Source organism: Cynocephalus volans, chromosome 5 (assembly GCF_027409185.1).
Source record: "Cynocephalus volans isolate mCynVol1 chromosome 5, mCynVol1.pri, whole genome shotgun sequence".
In the NCBI taxonomy this organism is placed as follows: Eukaryota; Metazoa; Chordata; class Mammalia; order Dermoptera; family Cynocephalidae; genus Cynocephalus; species Cynocephalus volans.
In genome coordinates, this window is record NC_084464.1 from 160718244 (window position 1) to 160741532 (window position 23289).

A 23289-nucleotide genomic window follows, 5' to 3' on the forward strand; every position below is an offset into this window, starting at 1 on the left:
GAAGTGTGTCATCCAAAGTCAGTTTTCCTCCTATTAGTTTGCCTGATTTTTAAATGAGAAATAGGTAATTATATTAATACCTACCTCTGAGATTTTTAAAAGGATTGGATTGTTTTATAAAGTGCTGAGTATAAAGCCTATGTTTGTTAATTTTTTTGTTCATCATATTAATAGCTCTGACTTTATTTTTTTATTTCATGCTGTACTCTAGTAAATAATAGTTGGGGGGCTCTTACAGTCATTGCTAAGGGATGTGAATACAAATCTGATTCCATACTTATTGGAGCTTTTTAGATAATAATGCACATCGGACTGATTATGTCAAAAGAAAAATACTAGAATGAGAATACATAGAATATCCTGTTGGGGAGGACTTAAGGGAAGATTTTATGGAAAGATGATTTCGATATTGGAATTTTGATGATTTGAGAAGAAAAATGGATAAGGGTAGAAAATGTTTGTCTTTTTTTTCCTATCTTTTTTCTTTGGTGTACTACCAGCAAATAAATACTCCAGTTTAACATTTTAAAACATCATATTCTAAAACAAATGATTGTTTCATTTCCCATGCCTTTAGTAACCTTTTCTTATGTTTGTTAGATGGTGCAGAAAATAAGACCCAGTATACAAAATTTCGCATATGAATTAGTGAAAGAAAGGATTCTGTTAATGGTATGAGGAAGTATTTTGTGCTTCCGTGGGCAGTAACTACTTTTATATGGGTAGTTGTTAACAACAGAAACTCAGCCCAAAGTTTCCAAAATGATTTTTGCCGGTCCTTTATTATATCCTCACTATTTCTGTTAAACATTAGCCAGCTATAGAAATTTAAACTTGTTGGGAAATGAAATTTAAAAATTACCTGATCATTTTTGTCTTTTTATGGTAAACTCTTTGCACATATTTAGTTCAGCCTTCTCACCCTTAACTATGGAATCATCAAGGTCATATTCAGCTTCCCAACTGGTCTTGTTCGAAATTATTTATGCATACTACAAGCATCTCAGATCTAGAGAAATCTTACTCATTTTGGTCATCAGTGGGACAGACCTGTATTGTTTGGCCACGTTTGGAGTTACATATAGTTTAGACATACACTGCAATTAAATTAATGGAATTAACATATGAAAACTGGAAGAACATACCTAACAGTCTTTAAGTATTGTGTCTGTAGGAGGTAGATGTTCTTATGAAGGAAAAACATTGGGAATAGTCCTTTTATTTTTAACGTGGAGGATATTTGGCGCAAAAGACTAGAAGTTCTTTGAATTTAGCAAATTGTTTTATTGTGTTTAATAAGCATTTGTTGAATGCCTGCTACCTATAAAGATTTTCCTACATGTTGATTTCAACAAATTGGATATAAAGTTATTTTAATTTTTATATATGATTAGAAATAATTTGCCTTGAAAACATGATTGTTGTTGGACTGAAGTTCAAGTTAAAAATGTTTTTGAGGTCAACTTTTATGATTGGAGTCAGTGAGGAATTAGATTGTGTGAAATATACTTCATGCCCAGTTTCTCAATGAACATTTCTTAAATTAAGAATATATTTAAAACTAGAGATGGTTATATGTCTAAGCTTTAATACTTGGCATAAGATGTTTGTATTCATAGTAAGCATGTTATTGGAACCTTGGTTTGCTTCGATATAACACTTTTAAAGTCCTTTCTAAGAGGCTTTAGTTTATGAACTTTGACATTAAGAACACAGTAGGAACAGAAGTCTTGTGCTCATTTGCCTGACTACAAATGCCTAATTAAAACAGTCTATCAGCAGGAGTTGGGACAATCAGTGTGCTCTGATGCTTCATGTTATAGAATTACTTTGTTGTTCAAACAGATACTGTAATTAGAGCATAATTTTAAACTTCATAGGACAGTGACTCATGAAGTTTTTTATAATTAAAAACAGTCAAAAACAAAAGTAGTTTCTCAAATGTTGACATTATGTTTTTACTTTATATTTCTATGTCACTATAGACAGCAGCTTCAAAAATGTAATGGATAATATTTTATTGAAAAATAATGGTTAGAATTCATTTACAGACAATGGTGTTGTCTAGCCCTAACTCAGCAATAGTGTTGGAAATATGCTTTGCGTATTAAGACCAAAGTTTAGTTTTAAAAACCTTATCTGTTAGAAGCTTTAAAGACTGGAAGAATTCTATGTGTTAAATTAAACATCTATAGGTTTATTCTTCTGTATCTTTATGTCATTGACATTCGACAGGCAATTCTCTCGTTTAGGGAAAAAAGCACTTTTGTAGGTGCAAGAGATCTGTTTTAGAATGTGCCTTTCTCTCGCTTCTTGATATTGTTCTTCATGTGACTTATTCAGGAATTTATTTATGGAGAAAGAACACTTGGCTTGGTTTTAGGGGATAGGACCACTATGAAAAACAAAACCAAATCTACCAAATAATCCTGTTAATCTGTTTCTTCACCTGCATCCGGAATCCCTAACTACCAGCTCTAAAATTCTGAGTACAAGACATAAAGTCAGCCTTCTGTTTTTGTGCATTTAGCATCTATAGATTTAACCAACCTCAGATCAAAACTATTAGGGAATAAAAACTGCCTTTGTACTAAACACGTATAGACTTTTTTTCTTGTCATTATTCCGTAAACAATACAAAAACTGTTTACATAGCATTTACATTGTATTAGGTATTATAAGTAATCTAGAGATTATTAAAAGTATAGAGAAAGGTGTGCATAGGTTATATGGAAATACTATGCTATTATATATAAAGGAGTTGGGCATCCCCAGATTTTGGCATCTGCAAAAGTCCTAGAACCAATCCCCCATGAGTATTGACAGATGACTATAACTTAGAATTCCATGCCAAAATGTTTAAATGTAAAATGGTAAGGCAGAAAGAATTCTAAAGATTTCAGAACTTTGTTTTCTGCTCTGCCTGTGTACAGTAGCTTGGTAGTATAACACTTACTGTCTGTATGACTTGGGTAAGCCATCTCTAAGTCTTTTTGTTAACATGTTGGTAAGTATAATAGTTCCTCACTCATTTAACTTAAGAGGATTGAATGAAGTGATGTCTTTATATTGCTTAACATACTTGGCTAGCAGTAGGTCTTTAATAAAAGCCTTGTTGCCATCATCATCATCATCATCATCATCATCATATTTTCATTTTTAGTTTGTTGATCATTACCTTAGAGGCTAAGAATTATTTGAAATTTATTTCTCTATAATATACTTGTTAAGAATATATACCCTAATAAAGTATCATTAGTTGTTGTGTCTGTCTGCTCTGTGATCAGGTCTGAATGCCATTATAAAGTTGTTTAATATGCTACTAAAGTGTAATTTACTATTATAAATAAGATTATTTTCCACTTTCTTGAATCCTCTCTTGTCATTTCACCCTGCCTTAAAACAGAAGATTCAAGGTCAGTGGTTTTGGGTTTTAAACATAAACATATTGTGCATATAGCAGTTATTTATATGTAGTTTGTCTCTGCTGTCACTTTGCTCTGTTATATTGAGATATAATTTTAGTCTTACAGCTTTAAAAAGACTGACTCTTATTGTCCTCCATTGTTGTGCTTTGTTGAAACAAGTCAGCATTGGCTTGTTAGAGTAAAAGAAAAGAACTGTCTTTGGTGAGATATGAAAATAAGACCTCGTGAGCATTATTGTAGAGAATATGGGAGAATTGACCAAAAGTAAGAGAACAAGAGTAAAAGATGGGGTAAAGATTATCAAATATACCTGATGTGTTAGTCTGTTTCTGTTGCTTCTAACAGAAATACCTGGAACTGGGTGATTTTTAAGAAAATGAAAGTTATTGCTTACAGTTTCAGAGGCTGGGAAGTCCAAAGTCCAAGGAACACATCTGGTGAGGGTCCTTTTTGGTGGTGGCTTTACAGCAATGCAGGGGTCAACGTGGCAGAAAAATGGTGGAGCAGAGAGAGAACTTGTCATGTTCTCTTCTTTTAAAGTCCTCTGGACCATGCCCATGACCACCATTAAACCAACAACTTAATCACCTCTTCAAGGCCCCACCTTTCATTTGCCATAATTGAGCCTCCCACCTTCTCAACACTGTCACAGTGGGGACCAAGCCTCCAACACATTAAACTTTTGGGGGCACACAATCCATTCCATAATAGCTGACAACTAAGGATGTCAAAAAGAAGCAGGCCTGGAAACCAAGATATATATGAACAAGGGAGAAGATTCAGAGGATTATATAGACAAATGCACAGTAATCACTAGCAGCAGAGCACTGTGGGAAAGCTGCAGCATGTTAATGCAGTTTGATATTTGATTTTAACGATGTTCTTCAATAATAAAAGTTGAATTATCAGTAAATATTTTTTAGGGCCAGATAGGTGTAAAATCAGTGTGTACAGTCAAGAGGATAAAAATCAATGAAATATGATTCTGGTATTCAACTGCGAGCAAACTTTCTAATAGAACAAGACAGTGCGTAGGTAACTATAAGTTACTGTATGATACAGTGAAAAAGAAAAAAAGTAAATACTGAGGAGAGGAAAGAAGAGACATTCTGGTATAGGTGATGATTTGCAGAAAGTTATGGGCATTAAAATCCATGGCCAATTGATTTACATCATATGGAGTAAATATGAATGTATCGTAGGAACATGAGCGAGAAATGGTACTTGAAGTTAGCGTGGATTGAAATGGATGGGTAATGTGCAGTAGCCAGTCTCTATCAAGGCACAAATACGCTGTGACTGATTTCAAAGATTTTTCTACAAAACCAATCAGTTATCAAGTTTTAAAAATTCACACTTAGTCAGGAAACTCATTCACAGTCAGTAATAGCTGAGACATAATTGTGGACAAGTTTGGAGAAAGGACATAACTGAACTCCAGTTCAGACATGTTGAGCGTGCTTTAGAGACACTGAAGTACAGATGTTATTAAGTTGGCATTTGGATTGGAAGTCTAGAAATCAACAGGCAGGACTGTGCTTAAAAATGTAAATTTGGAAATATGTTGATGCCAAAGAAAGTTCTAAATGGCTGAAGATTTGGTGGCACATATTATGAAGTGATACGACTTTGGGTGAATATAAAACAGACATTATAATAGTTAGTATTAATGAGCTATTTTTTGCACATCAGTATCTCAGCTATTTATCACTGAAATATTTGAAACATAACTGTAAAAAGAAAGTAATCCCTTACAGACCACCTATAGATACACCGTTTTTGGTGTGTATCCATTTTGTCATTCCTTCTCTATGTTTTATTTCAACCTTTTCTTTGTTCTGAATTACTTATTGAAGTGAGAAATCTGGGGAGTGGGATCTTTTTTTTTTTTTTTTTTTTTTTTTGTCGTTTTTTCGTGACTGGCACTCAGCCAATGAGTGCACCGGTCAGTCCTATATAGGATCCGAACCCGCGGTGGGAGTGTCACCGCGCTGCCAGCGCAGCACTCTACCAAGTGCGCCACGGGCTCGGCCCGGGGGGAGTGGGATCTTAATGTGAATATTTGGGGATTCAGAAGTAAGCATCCTATAATTATATCTATTTCTCACTTATTTACTTAATTTATGGCTAAAAATAAACCTTTATTGACATGTTTTATTGATTTCTCTATAAATATCTGCCAATCCCAGATTGTTTTTATTATCTGTTTTAGAAACAGAATGAGAACACAGGGAGAAATTACTTTTGTATTGAATAATTACTAGATTCAAAACTCGCTGTTGAAGGAATTTACTTAATGTTACGTCTTCTTGAGCTGGAATGGACTACAGTAAGATAAATGTGGCTTCTGGGTAGAATGATTTGAAGATCTTTTTTTAAAATGAAGTTTGATAAGCACATAGTTCAAAGATTTTATAAGGCTTTATGTGGAAAACAGGGTTTCTGCTCTCCCCCTCTGCTATCTAACCACATCCACCACCCATAGTCACTTCCTGCTCATTAAAAGAGATGCTTTGGGATTTGTTCTTTATTGCTACATTTTATGCTTACACTGCTACTAGTTGATTTTGAAGTTTTTTTATTCATTCATTGTGGTGATGATGAAGTTTTTTATTCATTCATTGTGGTGAGAACTCAGTGGGCCCTTTTAATCTGGAAGCTTATGCCCTTCAGTTTGTTTTTTTTAAGTAAGTATTATGTTGATAATTTTTCTCCCAACACTTTCTTCTGTCATTCACCTTCTGAATCTCTTGGACTAGTCCTCTAATTTATATATGATTCTGTACCATTTTCCATGTCTGTCTTTTCTGCTACTTAAAAGGAGAATTCCTCAATTTTTATCTTACAACCTTTCTATCAAGTTTTTCATTTCTTTCATATTTTTAAAATTAAAAAAAAATTTTTTTATTGAAACACTGATTGCTCATATTTGGGGGTAAAGAGTTATATTTCAGTACATGTATACAATGTGTGATGATCTAATCAGGGTAATTAGCATCCATCATTGCAAAAACTTGATCATTTCTTTGAGTTCCTTTTTATGTTTGGAATTTTTAAAAATAGCATTCTTTACTAGTTTCAGGGATGTAGTATCTTCTCTTAACTCTTTGAAGATATTTTAATTTTTACTTTCCCTGCTCAGTGGTTGCTTTTCTTCAGGCTGTTTTTTTGTCTCTGTTGGGCTGGACATTCTCTCCGCAGAAGGGTCACTCAATGTCCTGCCCCCAGAGTATGGAGTGGGGGAGATGGCTGGACGGCTCAGCCTTCAGTGCGTACATTATCCCATCAACTGTCCCTCATAACCAAGTTCCAAAACGTGTTTTACTTTGTTTAGGAATAAATTTCTTGTCTTCTGCTGGGAATTAGTGTTCGATAGCTAGCTATCTGGGGACAGGGAATGTTGGGATTCAGTTTCTTTTCAATGAGAATTCAGCCAGTCCTCTAGTCTCAGCACAATCCTCACTCCCATTTCCACTGCTGCCAATTTCTTCAGCCTTTTATTTTTTTTATTTTTATTTTTTTGAGGGTTGCTGGGTGGTGTCTGCTCTGAAATTGGTTTCCTTCTCATCTGGAATCTGCTAAGTCTATGCTACTTACTAATCTGAAAGTTCCTGAATTTTTGTTTCCTTTTCCATTTTCTTCTTTCTTTTGAGTTTGTCCATTTTAAGCTACACAGTGTTTTAGGAGAATTTTAGGAGGGAGTGAAAGTACAGGATTCCATTCATTTCACCATCTTTGAAAGTTTTTGTTCTATTAACTTTTTAAAACTGTAAGCAAATATATTTTAAAGCAAACATTAGGATAAGTTCAACTTTTTTATTTTTTGTATTTTTAACTGGCATTTAAGTTACTGAATTAAGAGTACGTATTTGCAAAAGTGTTTTACAACTGAAAAATGTATTCCTTCATTATAGCACAATGGCAAATTATACTGCAGCTTTGTTCTCTGTTCCTGTCATGCAAATAATATCTTCTTTTTAAATCCTCTGGCTTTTGTCTTTTCTATGTGTAAAAGTTTCTGTGGAAAGTTACAATTTTAGTTTTTAATCTTAAGTTTTTCTGAAATATTTTGTATTTTAAATGTTCCTCCATCATTTTTGTATTAGTATCTGTAGGTATTAGTGTCTGACTCTCACATGCATTACATGTATGATAGCTTTTCATGTCTGGCTACTGATTATAACATCTGTATCACTTGTAGGTTGGTTTCAATTGGGTTTTATTTTACTTGCGGGGGGGTATGTGTTGCATTTTCCTGCTTTTTTGAGTGCCTGTTAATTTTGGATTGGAATTTCAGATTGGAAGCCAGATAGTGTGAATTTAACCGTGTTGGATGGATATTTTGGTATTCTTATAAATACCCTTGAACTTTGTTCTGGGACACAATGAAGTTAGTTGGAAACAATTTGATTCTTTTAGGTCTTGCTTTTAAAATATATTTAGGCAGTACTGGAACAGTGCTCAGACTAGGTTTAGATTGTTTTTAGTGGCTGGCCTGTACGGGATCTGAACACTTGACTTTGGTGTTATAAAAGTGTGCTATAACCAGCTGAGCTAACTGGTTCAGACTAGACTGAATTATTTCCCACTACTGAGGCAAGACCCTTCTGTGTACTTTACCCACTGTTTGTGAATTGTCAAGTCTTGCTGGCTCTGTGTGAGAACCTGGAATCTTTGGGGGTGGTTTTTTCTCGAGCCTCTGGAGTTTCCTCCCAAGCATACACTGGTCAGTGTTCAGCCAAATGCTTGAGTGGGCCCTTTGCAATTCTCTGGAGTTCTTTGTGTGCAGCTCTCTTCAGGACTTTTAACCTGTGAATCTAGCTGCTTTAGTTTCTCTGGACTCTCACCTTAGTCTCCTCAACTCAGGAAGTTGTCCTGGGGACTGTCAAGCCAGTGTGTTGGGGCAGTCATAGGCTTACCTCATTTTTCTCATCTCGTTGCCATCATTGTCTTTACTTGCCTGATGTCCAGTGGCTTGAAATTGTTGTTTTGTATATTTTGCCTGTTTCTTGGTTGTTATAATCGGGAGAGTGAATCTGGTTCCCGTTACTTCATCTCAGCTGGAAATAGAACCCTATTTATATATACAGATTTAGGCAAATAAGCACACTTTCTGGTTCACCAAATTCATAGGTCTGTCTACCAAAAAAAGATAAAAATACAAATTTTGGTAGGAAAATGTTGTCAGCTTTTTTGACCGTAATTAAAATTTGGATTTAAAAATTGATTTTTCTTGCCACAGTAGAGGTATTTATACACACTTTATATTATTTGCCATACCAATAACCCTGAGGTTCCCAATATCTGAATTCATTGACTCCTTAGTTTCTCAGTTAGCTTTTCATGGTGCCCCCTAGGTGAAAGAAAATAGCTTATAGTTCTATTTATCAAATATTTATTTCCCAAACAACTTAAGGTACTTCAGAAAGTTTGTAGAAAAGTCGAATTAAAAGATATGAACCTTTCCATGAACTTTTTTTTGAGGTACCTTTGTATTTATATCAAAACATATTAAATTGAAAAAATTTATGATTAATTTTATTTGTACATAACCACATTATTTAATAATGGCATCTGTTTTCTTGTGCACTGTTCAGATTCTCAAACCTTAGAATCAGATTGGACACTGCCACCCTCTTGTTCAATGTTGGTTTTTGCATGGAGTTGCTGTTATAGCAACCGCAGAAAACCTAGCTTTGCAAAGATATGACATCATCAAAAGGAATGTGTTGTGATCTGGTGTTAAAACAGTCAAGTGTTTGAGCTAGTAGTTTACTAGGCACTGTATATCCCATAGTGCCATTGGGAGGACACTGTGCTGACTCAGTTCACTTTTTGGAAACATAGATGGCCAGTGATAGGATTATGTGCTTTGTCTGATATCTCATATTCCCTTACAACATGTGGATGTATTTTCATACTACTAAAGATGCTAAATGAAAGTAAAGCAGATATATATACTTTAGATACTTATTAGAACTTATTTCTATACTTATTGTCTAAGCTTTAAACATGTGAGTTGTAGTAGAAACCTGTTTTATTATACCAGCTTTATTTTCTTTAATCGGAATTTCACAATTTAGTAAAAACGGTGACCTTTAAGATAAAGATCCAACAACAGGTACTATTTATTATGTGTATATTATGTGTATACCACTTATGTTATTTATTTATAAGTTTATATTTTATTTTTTCAATAATTTAAAAATTTTAATTTATATGTTATAAATTATTTCTACATGTATTTATATATTACCTCTAAAAATTCAAACAAGAAGCCGCTCTGAAATTCTTAAATTATTATATCTTAGGTGAAAGAGAAATGTGGTCAACTCTACTTCTAAACCTCTCTGTAGCTTGACAAAGTTTTCAACAGGGGGATATTCCTTTCTAGGTGATTAGAAAACAAAGAAATGATACGTATTTATGACTTGATATTATTAAAGAGTGACCTTACAATCCATTTTTTTAAAGTACATGCTAATGGCAATATAGTTAAAGCTATTCTTACACTTCTTGTGATTAAAATGAGGTGTTTCCATAATTACTCCATACCTGAAATACTTAACACAAGTAGCACTTCTGTTACACAGTAGTGTCCATTTGCAAAATACTTTCCTTATGCTGAATACAACCAATGTTATTAAAAGCAGATCACTGAATTTGAGAATGAAGACTGATTCAGCTCCTAAATTGACAGTTTATTAGCTGTGTGACTTTGAGAAGTAATTTAACCTTACTGATCTTCTCTTTACTCATAAGTAAAATACAGAAATAATAACATGCTTCTCAGTGTTTTTCATGATAATTTAAGGGTGACATCATATGTAAGTTTTTCAGTACATAGGAGCACCACAGGGATTATGGTTGACTCATCACTGTTGTATTCTTGGCCATCTGGCTCCATGCCTGGTGCATAGTAGGTGTTCGACAAATATTTGTTGAATTAATTATCATTTGGTCAAGTAGTCTCACAGCCAGGGTTTTTTGTAGAGGAGGGAAGGAAAATAATTCAAAAGGTTTGTAGTGTCATCATAGAAAAATAAAATAAACATAACTTAAGTAGTTGGCAACAGGTTAGTATTATGAAAGTGTAATTTCTCTTTAAAGAGAAAAATTTATAGTAATATACTTTGTATACTTTTTAGGAGGAGCAAAATAGAGGCAAGCCCAATTGGGAGCATCTTAATGAAGATTTACATGTACTAATCACTGTGGAAGATGCTCAGAACAGAGCAGAAATCAAACTGAAGAGAGCAGTTGAAGAAGTGAAGAAATTACTGGTACCAGCAGTAAGTAATAATTTCTGAATATTAGATTTGGGCCTCAGCCCCCCTTTTCAGCTTAATTGTAAATTATTATAATGTTTATATTAATAAAGAATGGGTTATTGTTTGTTAAAAGTTTTATTTAACCACAAGATATGAAAATAATTTGTAATTCATTAAATGTAGTATAATACACAAACATAGACATTACTCAAATCCTTAACTGGGAAAGCTTGTTTATTTTTGTGAAGGAAGCATTGTGGGAGGAGGAGCATACTCAATTATTGACCTACCTTTCAAAAGTAGTAGTCAACTTTTGAATCTTTCTATTATAAGGGAAGAATATAGACACAACATCAGTAGGGTGATGGAAGCTCTCTTTTTGGAGAGGAGAAGAAGAGCAGGTATTTATTGTAAGCAGCTAATGAGTGCATAGAAGTCTGTACAGCTAATATGAGAGTACTTCAAAAAGTTTGTGTAAAAATAAAATTAAAAGATAATACAGATCTTTCCATGAACTTTTTTGAAGTACCCTCGTATTTATGTTGGGTGAGCTGTGTTAGTAGGAACACGTTATTTGAGTTGTTAATGGGTGCCCACTACTCTCCTGGCATATCATTGTCTCTAATAGAAAGATTAATGTTCCATGGGGAAACTTTCCCATAATAAGATACTATTTTAATAAAAATCATAGCTAATTTTTACTAACGTACAATGTACCATTCTGAGCACTTTTGACATTTTACTGTTATTTCTGAGACAATAAAAATGATTAGAGTTCATATTTAGGGATCTTAGAAAAGACATAGAAAGTGGTTTGGGAAGGGTGCATCTCATAACAAATTATCTGGAAACCTTGTGTTCTCATGCTTCCTTTCTTCTGTCTCTCTCTTACCCATCTCTGCCCTCTACCCACCACACTCCCCACTGGGTCTGCTCCTCCTTGCTACACAGCCCTTTAGAAGCTTGAGAAATGGTGATTGGACTATTACCACAGTATTATCTCTTTTGACAGGAAATGAAAAATAAATTAATTGGTTTTCTGATGCATTATTATAATAGTTTTTTATTATCTTAGTAAAATATATGGAAATGTGGACCCTAACTTACTACTAGAAAAACTGGGAATCTGGGAGTATTGTTAGTATTGTGTCCAACAAAAATGTATTGGCATTTACGTAAATGAAAACGGCATCTGCTGTTTCTTATTTGCCAGATAGTCTGTTCTTTATTATCCTGAAAGCCTATTCTACAAGTAAATTCACAAATATAAACATTTTTCATGAACTTGACAAAATTGACTTCTTAGGGCTGGCCAGTTAGCTCAGTTGATTAGACAGCCTTCTAACACCAAGGTCAAGGGTTCGGATCCCCATACCAGCCAGCCACTGAACAAAACAAAACAAAAAAAACTCCCTGGAAGAAAAGGATTTTGTGTAAATTCTGTTGGTAGGTCTTATAAGGGATATAAATAAGCACGTTAAATATAAACTAAAATCTATATTTGTGTACTGTTAAACCCTGTAATCTTCTTCCTTTTCATTAATAATTGTGTGGTATTGAAAAGCTATAGAAGAGGGGGTCTGTGTAAGCATACTGGGCTGTTAGTCCCACAATCAGAAAAAGTTATTTAACATTGGACTTTTATTGCTAAGTGTATCCAAAAAATATTCAGCTCATGCAAAGCAAATGAGTTCACCTAATATAGCAAATAGATTAGTGTGTAATAATTGAAACTCTTGCTGACCTATTATATTATTCTGATTATGCTGTAAGCTATTTTAGTTCTCAGAGGTATTAACCTGGGAAAGAGCATTGAATTAGAAGCTGTTTTAGTAACTAGCTGTGTGTCCATCAGAAAGGTAGTTCTAACTTCTCTGTTCCCTCATTTACAAAATGAGAGAGTTGGAGCAAATGACCTCTAATGATCCTTTTGTCTTAAAGATTGTTTATCTTTGAATATGAAAAGGTGGCAGTAGATAAAAAATAACAAGCTTTTAAAAAAATTAATACAGTTTATATTTTAAAGGAAACCACTTTTTATGATAAATCTCCTGTATGAAGTATTTTTAATATCATTATTAAATAGGTAACAACAATTTAAGTTGTACTTCTTGGAATTATTCAACCTGAAGTAATAATACTTCCTTAGAATTACAAATTCTAGAATAAAAATACTTCAAGTTATGGGTTCTATATAGTGATTTAACCTTGCAGTGATTTACTTCCATTCATTTTATTCAATATGTTTATTGTAACATGGATACTGTATCAAGGAATTTGTTTCAATTAAGTTGAACATTATTATACATTTATGATGATGGTACCAAGATAAACAGAAGTTTAAATCAAACAGAAGCTTCATTGTACTTGAGGCTTCTTCATAATTGGTCAGTACTGTCTATGTAATAGTTATTCTTTTGTAGGCTTACGCAGGAAAAAAGTAATTTTTTATTTGGGCTTTTATACAAAATGATATTTATACGAACAAATGAAGAACTGAGTAAACCTTTTTCCCTTTAAAAAATTCGTCAGAGTATAACATTTAGTGTGTGGACATTTCACGCATCTAGTAAGACTGTCTACTTCTGACACACAAAGTCGCCAGTTCCAAAGACCCTTTTTTATAGTGGTTCTGAGAGATCTGTGGGACATTTATATGTAACACAACAACTTTATCCTGAATCAGATGCTAGTCCATGGGTGTGAAAGTAACAACTTCATATTCTAGAATGAAGGGTAAGGTTTTTCACAGGAAAGGAAAGGCTTGCTCTCAGTACCTATTAGCCATTTTTCTGATTCTGAGTAGATTTCAGTTTATTACACATTATATATCTCACTGCTGTACTTCTTGTTGAGAAATATTTTGATGTGTAGTTGGTGATAATTACTGTTCCTCTTGTCAGTGAAGTTAGGAGAGTTCCATATAATGGGAACCTAGTTCAGCCATATTCTATCTCTAACCTATTAGTCTACTCATTGCCTAATTCTACTTGAAAACAAAACCTAATAGATGCATTCAAGTGCTTTTTAAACTTTTAGTTTATATTAAATATCTGTTCTTTGTAGAAAATATAAAAAATACAGAAAAGTTTAAAGAAAATTAGTCACCTGACTTTTACTATCCAATGATGATTAGCAGTGTTAATACTACCAGCTTGTCTTCTAAGTACACTTTTAAAATAAAGAATAATCTTTTATTTCTTAATTAACAAGGTATGTTTGGCATTTTTCCATGTCATTTAGTAGTTATACTTCTTTTTTTCCCTGGCCGCATGTCTTACATTTCATAATGGTGTGGATGTACTGTTATTAATCATTCATTGTTGGACATTTATTTTTCACTTTTCACACTTATTAACAGTGTTGCAGATAATATCTTTGGTAGGAAACATTGGACTGCCTTTCTGAACATTTTAAAATAAATTTCCAGAAATAAATTTACTGGGAATAAAGGTGCATTTTTAAGCATGGATTTATACTTGAACCAACATCATATTGAGTGCCCATTTTAGTTTACTTTTGTCTGTCTATAGGTATTATAATTTGAAAATCCATTTTCTATTTTAGTAAATTTTAAGCTGATATCTACTTGTTGAATTGGGAACTTTTAGGAAACTTGAACATCAGACTTGCCCATCTTAATAACTCATATTTGTATTGCCTCTGAATTAATTTCATATCTTGACTGTCAGCATTTTTCTTATTAGGCTTGTAGGAGTTCTGTGTATTAAAGGCATGACAGATATGTATGCTTAATATTTCTGAATTTATGATAGGCTTTTTATTTATTATTTTTAATCACGCAGATGTTTAAAACTTTTTGTTGACGCCGTTAAGCTTTTCCTTTATGATTTTTTTCTGTTGCTTTTATGGTTTTCCTACTTGAAAACAAGCAGGGTTTTTTTCTCATATTTTTTTTAGGTTTTTATTTTATTTAATACTTCAATTTATCTGAAGTTGATATCAGTGTATAATATAATGTCAGCATGTTACCCTTATTAATTCTACTGTGTTCATGAAACCATGCATTCACATGCAGCCCACATTCCCACTCTTAAGATTGGGCAAATTGTTTTTCTTTCTCTTTCCTTTCCTACCTGGGTTACTGATCTTGATGTTACTTGTAATTTCTCTTCTTATTTTCATGAACAAAAACTCCATACCCAGCTTTTTAGTTAATTCATTCCTATTCCTGAAAACTTGATAGATGGTTGACTACTTTATATATATTGCTATTTATGTAAAGTAAAAAGAAAATTTTAAGTGCTTACAAGAGAGGTACAGACGTTTTGCTAGTGTTAGAATACTTTTTGCTTCAGAGATTATCTTAAAAAGGTAGAAGGAAAGAACTAGGTTTTGAAATATAGGAAAAGGTATGATATTGTTCAACTATAGAGTATGTTTAGAGAGCCACAATTAATTCAGCTTCCTGGACTATAGGAAATATGAAGGCTTATAATGGGAGAAATATTTGGAAAGGCAGATTGAGGCCAACTTATTTAGAGCTCTTCATATTAGTCAAAAGAGTTTGAACATTTTTTCTGTGAAAGTTAAATGTTTTTGAACAGGATGCAAAACAGACAGAGTTGTGGCTTTAGAGAGAGTTTACTGGTAATAAGGTATGTAATTTAGACTAAGTAATTTATAAGGTAAGAGATAATGGCCGCAGTAAGGGGGAGAAAGAGAGAGATGGGAGAGAGCTGCAGAACTTGGCAGTTTTGTGGAATTAGGTATAGCAACCAAACAGGAGAGAATTCAAGATAATTCTGAGATTTCAGGCCTAGGTTATTGGGAAAGAGAGAGAGTTTAAAAGTTTACACAGTACATTTATGAGGAAATGAAGAGCAGTGATTCCCAACTTTTGGTTTGGCTTTTGAAAATCTATTGAAACCTATAGTTTCTGTACCCAGAATAATGGACATAAGTAACTTGATAAAGTTTTCATTAATTTCAAAGCATTTATGAACCCCTAAGACCCTTCATCCCTGAGTCCTCTGATTAAGGGACTTGCAGTTCAAGTTAATGACCCCTGGTCTAGAGATACCCCCTAAAAGGTGCTTTTCAGTAGGGGACTATATGATGAAACGGTTCTGAACAATTCCCTCTCATTTAGGAAAAGCTATATTTCAATCTCCGTGTATTTATGACAGACTTTTCATGCACATTTGTATTTCTCACCTCTCCTAGGCATACATAAATACAGGGGTACTTCAAAAAGTTCATGGAAAAATAGAATTAAAAGATAATATGGATTTTTCTACTAGCTTTTTGATTTATCTTATATTACTCTTCCTCATTTTCCTGCACTTATGATGGTTGTGAGTAAAAATGATGTTATTTCCAGGCCGAAGCATTTAGTCGGCAGTACAACAGCCTCCAGTATTCTCTTCCCCTACCTTTGTGCCTGAAGAAACTTTTGTTCCAGTTGGTGCAGTGACAAGATAGTGGAGACTCAGCCATCCGTTTTGTTAGTATTTTTCACCTATAATACATTGCCAAATTAGGTAGAGTGTATTGTGACAACAACTGGTTTAAAGTATTTGCTTTTCTTAATCATTAGAACTTTCTTGACTCAAATTACTAAACCATTTTCACCTGGTCTCTTAAATAGTATTAATTGTAATGAAATATAAGCTGAAGTGGAAAATTCAGGCTTCAGGTTAATTGCTGGCAACTGCAAGGGAGTTGCTGTTACTGATATTGTTGGTAGCCAAGATAAATCAGTTTTAAACTTAATATTTGTCCAGTGTGTTGTGGTCGTCTGGCTTAGGGATGGCAATAGCTGGCAGGAGTAAAAAACTGTCATTTGAATTGATACTAAATATGGTGCCTGCTCTATTCCATGAAATGAATGATCATACCTAAAACAATCTAAGGCACCCAAAAACCTAATACCTGATTTTGTATGAATTTTCTTTAAACTCTTTTTTTGTATGGTACTAAGACACAAAATGGTCATGATAACCATTTTTTTCTTTCCTTTCCTGTCTTTTTTTTTTTTGGTCGGAATACCTAGTTTGTGAGTTCTTATTTTTAATTACCCACTGGTTATATCCTGTTATATCTTCAAGTTGATTTCTTTGTTTTGTTGTTTTTTTTTCCTTCTAGAAATAGTTGTAGAATCAGTCTTCATAGTTTGATGTATGTATTCAGTAGCATGATATTAGTTATCTTAATTTGATTTTAGTCATTCTTATGAGAATGCCAGGGCAGCATAGTTGACTTTTTAAGGCCCATAATTCCCATCCACAACATATGTTCTTCCAGAGTACACTCATTCCCTTGGTCGTAGCACACATCACCCTATATTTTTAGTATCTTCTTATTTTTGTGTTTTCCCAGTCAGCTATAATGTCTTGTTTTGCTTACCATTTTTATTTCTAGCACCTGGCACGTGCCTAGCACGTAATAACAACATAATAAATATTTGAAAAATAAATGAATGGTTGAGTTTTGTAATAGCGTTAAGTCAGTAAGTCTTGCTTCATCTTTACTATTGAAATATATAAGATGACAGAATTTTCCAGAAGTATCAATTAATTTGGATTTTTACTTAGATATACTGGTTGTTGGGAGACAGGATCCATGGTGTGTGAGAGCTGATTTCTGGATTTGAATTGAAACTTTATGGCTTTTTCCTGTCTCCATTTCCTCCTCTATAGGATTGGAACATCATTAACCCCCCATATAGTTATTGTGAGGTTTAAATGAGATGATACATGGAGAATACTTAAACATAATACCTAGCACATACTTGCTCCATAAAAGTTTGCTACTTCTATTTGACATTGTCTAAGTAATACTGTTTTGCAGTTGTATAGGTATACGTGTTATTCTTTCCAAGTACTGATTATGAAATGATTGTATCAATTCAAGACTGGAGAAAATATAAGGAAATAATAGTTCCTTGCCAACTCATTGTTAGTATTTTTGGGGTAAATTGGTTTGAACCCTATAAAGAATTTTTAAAAGGCTCTTTAGTTTACCATTGCCGAAATATTTTTAGATTAAAAATATTGGACAATTTTGGTCTTTTGATAAGAATCACATATAAGTGAATTTAGGAGGTTCTGCTGCTTTTCTTGCTGTTCATGTAAAAGTTTTAATGGGAATGATACAGACTAGCAATTATTTTGAAATGTGTTGCTTAGGATGCCCTCATTGAATTGAGAATTGCCAAGAACAATTGTTGCCAACTGACTCAATGGGATTTGACTGAGGGGTATCAGAATCACAGCAGGAAAGAGAACACATTTCTTATTAGTGTTATGTTTTGTTTAACTTTGGATTGCCATTCCAGAAAACTGACAGTAGGATCTTTCTAATTTACTCCTGTTTTGCATGAAGACTTTTTGAAGCTTTTCTGTGGTTTTTATGTCTCAGAATTTACCTTGAGAATAGTGGTGCTCAGGTTTTTGTTCTGTTGACCATTGCAGTAGCAGATGCTTATTGCCATGTGCATTGATAGAAATTATAGGCCTTTTGTGTTTGGATTTTTCAGTTATGCCTTTACTGTCTCTTCAGTATTCTATTATGCACTTTGGAGTTTCTGTTACTGCGGTCCAAAAAAAAAAAAAACACCAAGTTCAGTGAAGTTAGTTTCTGTATCTCTCAGATTTGCTCACCTTTAACCCCCATTTTCTTTACCCTCATTCAAGCCACATCTATCTAGGAACTCCACAACTGATGTCCCTGATAGAATTCTACTCTTGAGCTCCTCAAACCTATCTTTACATTGCAGTCTGTTTGTACTTTTCTGTGCTTAAAAACCTCTTTGTGGTTCTCTTTTACTCTGAGAAGAGTATAGCATTCCTTCGCATGGCGTGTAAGTTCCTTCGTGATGTACGACACTTTACTTTTCAAGCTTCATTTCTCACTCTTCTCTATACCCAAAGCATACACTCATGTGGGCACACATTCCACATCATACCCACAGATTGAGTGATTCTTTATTTATGTAAGTTTCATGAACCTTCAATCATCTTCTCACCTCTGGGCCTTTCTAGTTCATTCAACAAATGTTTATTGCATGCTTAATGTAGCTTAGACACTGTGTCAACAGTTGAGGATGCAGAAAAGATCAATTATGCTAATCAACAAAGTGGCTGCCATCATGAAGCTTACGTTCTAGTTGGATAAAGGGGGCGGAGGCAAGGGATTGTGTTAGTGACAATAAGAAAAACCAAATACAGGCTATATTGGGTTGTAGTAAAGTACTGCAAAGAAAAATAAAGTAGGATAAGGGGATAGAGAACTGTGAGTTAGGGAAATACAGAAATACTATTTCTTATGGAATGACTAGAGAATGCCTCTGAGAGGGTGACATTTGAGAAAAAACCTAATTGGAATGTGGTGCAATCATTCGGATATCCTAAGTGTTTTCTAAGCAAAGAGAACAGAAAGTGGGGTGGCCCTCAGGTATGTTCGAAGAATATCAAGGGGACTAGTGAAGAGCTTAATGAGTAAGGTGAAGAGTGGTGGGACGACAAGTCACCAAGGAGAGGAGGCCTGTAGATCGTAATAAAGATAACTGGATTTTAGTCTGAGATGAGAAGATATTGGAGGAATTTGAGGATAGGAATGTTATTGTCTAATTTTTATTTCAAAGGGTCATTATTTTGAAGGTAAAGCTGACAGGAATTATGATTATTTATGATATGTGATGACGTCAAGCAATTGGAGTTGTCTTGTTTACACTGATGGAGAAGCAGGTTTAGGAGGAAAGTCAAGAAATTGGGTTTGGAAGTGTAAAAGTCGAGATACCAAATGTTGAATGGGCATTTGGTTATAACAATCAGGAATTAAGTGAAAAGATGGGACTAGAATATATAAAATTTGTATTCATCATATAAGAAGTTTTTAGAGCCATGAGAATGGATATATCAACAAGAAATTGGATATACATGTAGAAGAAAAGACCAAGAAGCCTGGTTTTACCTTACAGCAGTTAGGAAGAAGAAGAATCCAGCAAGGGAGACCACAGAGGAGGAGCCTCTGAGGTTGGAGGAAAATAAGTAATAAGTTCTGGAGGTCAAATGAAGAAATTCTCAAGGAGGAATGAATGGTCATTTGTGTTGCTGAAGATTGTTTGTTTATAAGAACAGGGGAATTAACCATTGGATTTGTCAAGCAGTGGTCATTGGTAACCTTGCCGATGGATTGTTTTGAAACAGTGGGGTTAAATTTAAATGCCTGACTGGTGTGGATTTAAAAATAGCACAAGAGGAAAAAAGCTGGAATTTTTTTCCTTCTAAGATATCGTTTATGAAAATAATCCTTCCCAATTCCTTGTCCTCTTATTTCTTTTATTGCTTCACCTTCATTGATCTTATCCTCCACTCCACCTCAGTCACCTCTGTGGAGGTTCCTTAGACCTTTTTATTACCAGTAAAGACATTTCCTTAAACATACAACAGCATCATATCCAGCAGTACACATTTCCCTTCTCTTTAGTGAAGAGATGCTGCATAAATTTGCCAAGCAGAGTAATTTACCTCTGTGCATAGATACATACTTGTAGGATAAATCTCTTGAACTAGAATTACACTTTAAATTTTAATACTTAATTCATATAATTTCTAGGTTGCCTTACAGAAAATTTGTACCAATTTGGAGTCCTGCCGCTATTGTATGAAAATGCCTGTGTCCCAGTGTTGTCTCAAAACTTGGGTATTATCAAACTTCTTAATCTTTGCTAATCTAATAGGCTTTGAAAAACAAGCCCTTTAATTACAAAATATATGAGTAAAATAATTATCTCGGTTCTTATAACTATTATTTTAGGTCAGTTTTTATATTAAGCTGTTTGATATAGATATTTTTGTAATAAAAACGCTTTATTTTAATCTTTAGGTTAATATCTTGAACTGATACACAATCCCTAGTTTCATATTTTTTATGGGGAATATGATTCCATTTATATTATCATTTAAAGAATAAATTTGCAGCTAAAGCTCGGAATTTTTCTCTTATTATTTCAGTATGAATGTTTCTTGCCTTATCCTGTAGAATAAGTTCTGTTTTGGAAAGACAGAATAAGTTCTTTTTTAAAAAAGAAGAGTTTTTAAAAAGAGTTTTGTGTATTTTAATGGTTTTGTGCCTGTTTTGTTTAATGTTATATAGCAAAGGATCTAGTCATGGCTTGAGGGGCTTGTGGGTGGGGACTAGAGAGGCATAGACATTTTGCTTGATCTAAACTTTTGTAATTAGATGTAATAAATATCATGTTTTTGCATCTGCTGATTTTTAAGGTTCATAAATCTGAGTAAAGATTGTACCTTCACTCTTTGTAATAACGTGGTTCTAATTTTACTAATAATTTGAAATATTTGAATGTGTCCAATAATTTGCATAATTTAAATATAATAAAATGTTTAGTTAATCAATTCAAATTCTTCCCATTCAAATTTGGGTTTCAAAACCTTACGGAGTAGGAGTCCCTGTTTTACCAACAAGGATACAAACTCAGAGGAAGCCTTAACATTATTAGAGAAATCATACTCATTTTTTTCAGAAAGCAGTATCCTAATTCCACTGCAAAATTAATAAGGGTTTTGAGATGAAAACACGTCATTTATTAGTAGAGTCAAGTAATATTTTACCTAGGGAACTTGTTTACTCTGGAAATAATACCATTTTTATTTCAAATGTTTCTTGATTTTGATAATCAGTTTACTTTTAATTCCTTTTGTTTCCTAAATCACAAAATACATTATGCAGTAACTAGGCGGGATTTATTTCTCTAGTTATATATAGTGTTTTTATCTTACAAGTCTGAATCTGTTGCCTTCAAGTATATACTAACAATATTCTCTTCATAAAAACAATTAATCCGGTTATTTAAATCTCAGTTCCATGAGCCTGAACTATACCTTCTTCAGATTCCTGAGGCCTTCAATATGTTGTTTTAATTACGGTATGACATTTTGTAAGAAAGTTATTATGTTCACTGATAGAAAAGAATGAGGTAGGACAATGTCCTGATTTTGCTAATCTTTGGGGACTTAGGTCATCCTTAGCAGAAACCAGTTTCTGATGTCTACTTCCAAAGTATTTCTTGAATACATACATTCCTATCACCTTGCTTGAAATAATCTCCTCTCTTTTCTCTTTTACTCCTTTTAGTTCATTCTCTCAAATTAGTAAGAGTGATTTTTTTTTTTTAAATGCAAATAAAATTAAAGACTGTCAGTGACTTGGCATTTTACTTAGAATAAAATGCAAGCATCATACTGGCCCCTCGGAAAGTGAGGGTAAGAAGTGAGTTGCTTGTTGTTAAACTCTTTATTGTGTAGTGAAGAAGTTTGTCTTAATTATAAACAAGGTATAGGTAGTCATGAAAATTTGTGAACTTGGAGAAAGAAATGTTAACATAATACAATTTTAGGATTTTGGATAGCTTCATGTAACTATAAAGTAAAATTTGTCATGTATTAAATTATTTTTCCACTATAAATTAGCTCGTAAATGGGGGAGAGAATTTTGAGGTACTAGGATGCAGTAGAAGAAAATGAACAAAAGAAATCATTTCTTCTAAAATAATTATGAGGAAGATCTTCAAACTGGAATTTTACTAAGTATGAAGGTAGAGCATTAAGCAAAGGTCATATAAGAAAAAAATGCATTTTAGCAAGTTTGACACAGTGATAGCCTTATCATTTTTAATGCATTCTATAAAGAAATTATTGTTACTTGGAATTATTGCAGTTTTGTGATTTCTGTTTTTATGTAGGTGCTTTGTTATGCAAGTTAATTGGGTACAGAACTGTAGTTTTCTTGATTTGTTTTTTTTTATGGAGTTTTACAATGTAGATTATGTAATAATTTTTGCTAAATATTTAAGGCAGGATATATTGATCATTTTTGCTTGCTAGTAGGCATTATTGCAAAGAGGTACTGTTTTTATCTTTAATTTTGTATTTCTACAAACTTTTGTTTCTTTAATTACATTTCTGTGATGCAGTTACTAATTTAATATAGCCCTTATCATAAATTACTTGGTAATTAGACAAATCGTATTTTAAGTATATTATTAGATTACTAACTATATATGTAAACCTTGAACAGAGCAAGCTTTCAGACATATTGGCTTATCATAATTAGAAAACTTTCTTCAGAAGATACCTTAATACTTATTTTTATTCATATCACAATTCTCACACTTTTCTTTGATTCCTTCAGAATAAACTGAAATGTTAGCCTTTTTGGCTGAAAACGCTTATAGTCTAATATTTGCATTCATCTAGGTTTACAAGTACAAGTACAGAATTCTATGAACTGTGAAATAGTAATTTCTTATCTTTATGTAGTATTTTTCAAATCACTTTAACATATATTTGATCCTCACAAAAACTTATGTATTAATTTACTCATTTCCCCAATTCTATAATCAGTTGTTATCTCCTTTAAGACATGATAAATTTCCAGTATATTTTGACTTTTATAACATAGTATCTAGGGCTGGCCAGTTAGCTCGACTGGTTAGAGCTCAGTGTTATAACACCGAGGTCAAGGGTTCAGATTCCCATACTGGCCAGCACCATTATATATCTTAAGTATAAGTTGTTTGTCAGACAAAATTTTTTCCGCAA

At 33.3% G+C, this 23289-nt stretch overlaps 1 protein-coding gene across 8 annotated transcripts in view; it reads left to right on the top strand.

Moving 5' to 3' along the window:
• QKI (QKI, KH domain containing RNA binding) overlaps positions 1 to 23289 on the top strand; it is a 184555-nt gene that overhangs the window by 90841 nt on the left and 70425 nt on the right. For all 8 annotated transcript variants that reach the window (XR_010023630.1, XM_063097379.1, XM_063097380.1 and 5 more), the window contains exon 4: positions 10577 to 10720. Coding sequence is in view for 7 of the 8 variants with exons in the window: in XM_063097379.1 (XP_062953449.1) it covers positions 10577 to 10720 (144 nt within the window). In the remaining variant the exon portion in view is untranslated. The remainder of the gene's footprint in view (positions 1 to 10576; positions 10721 to 23289) is intronic.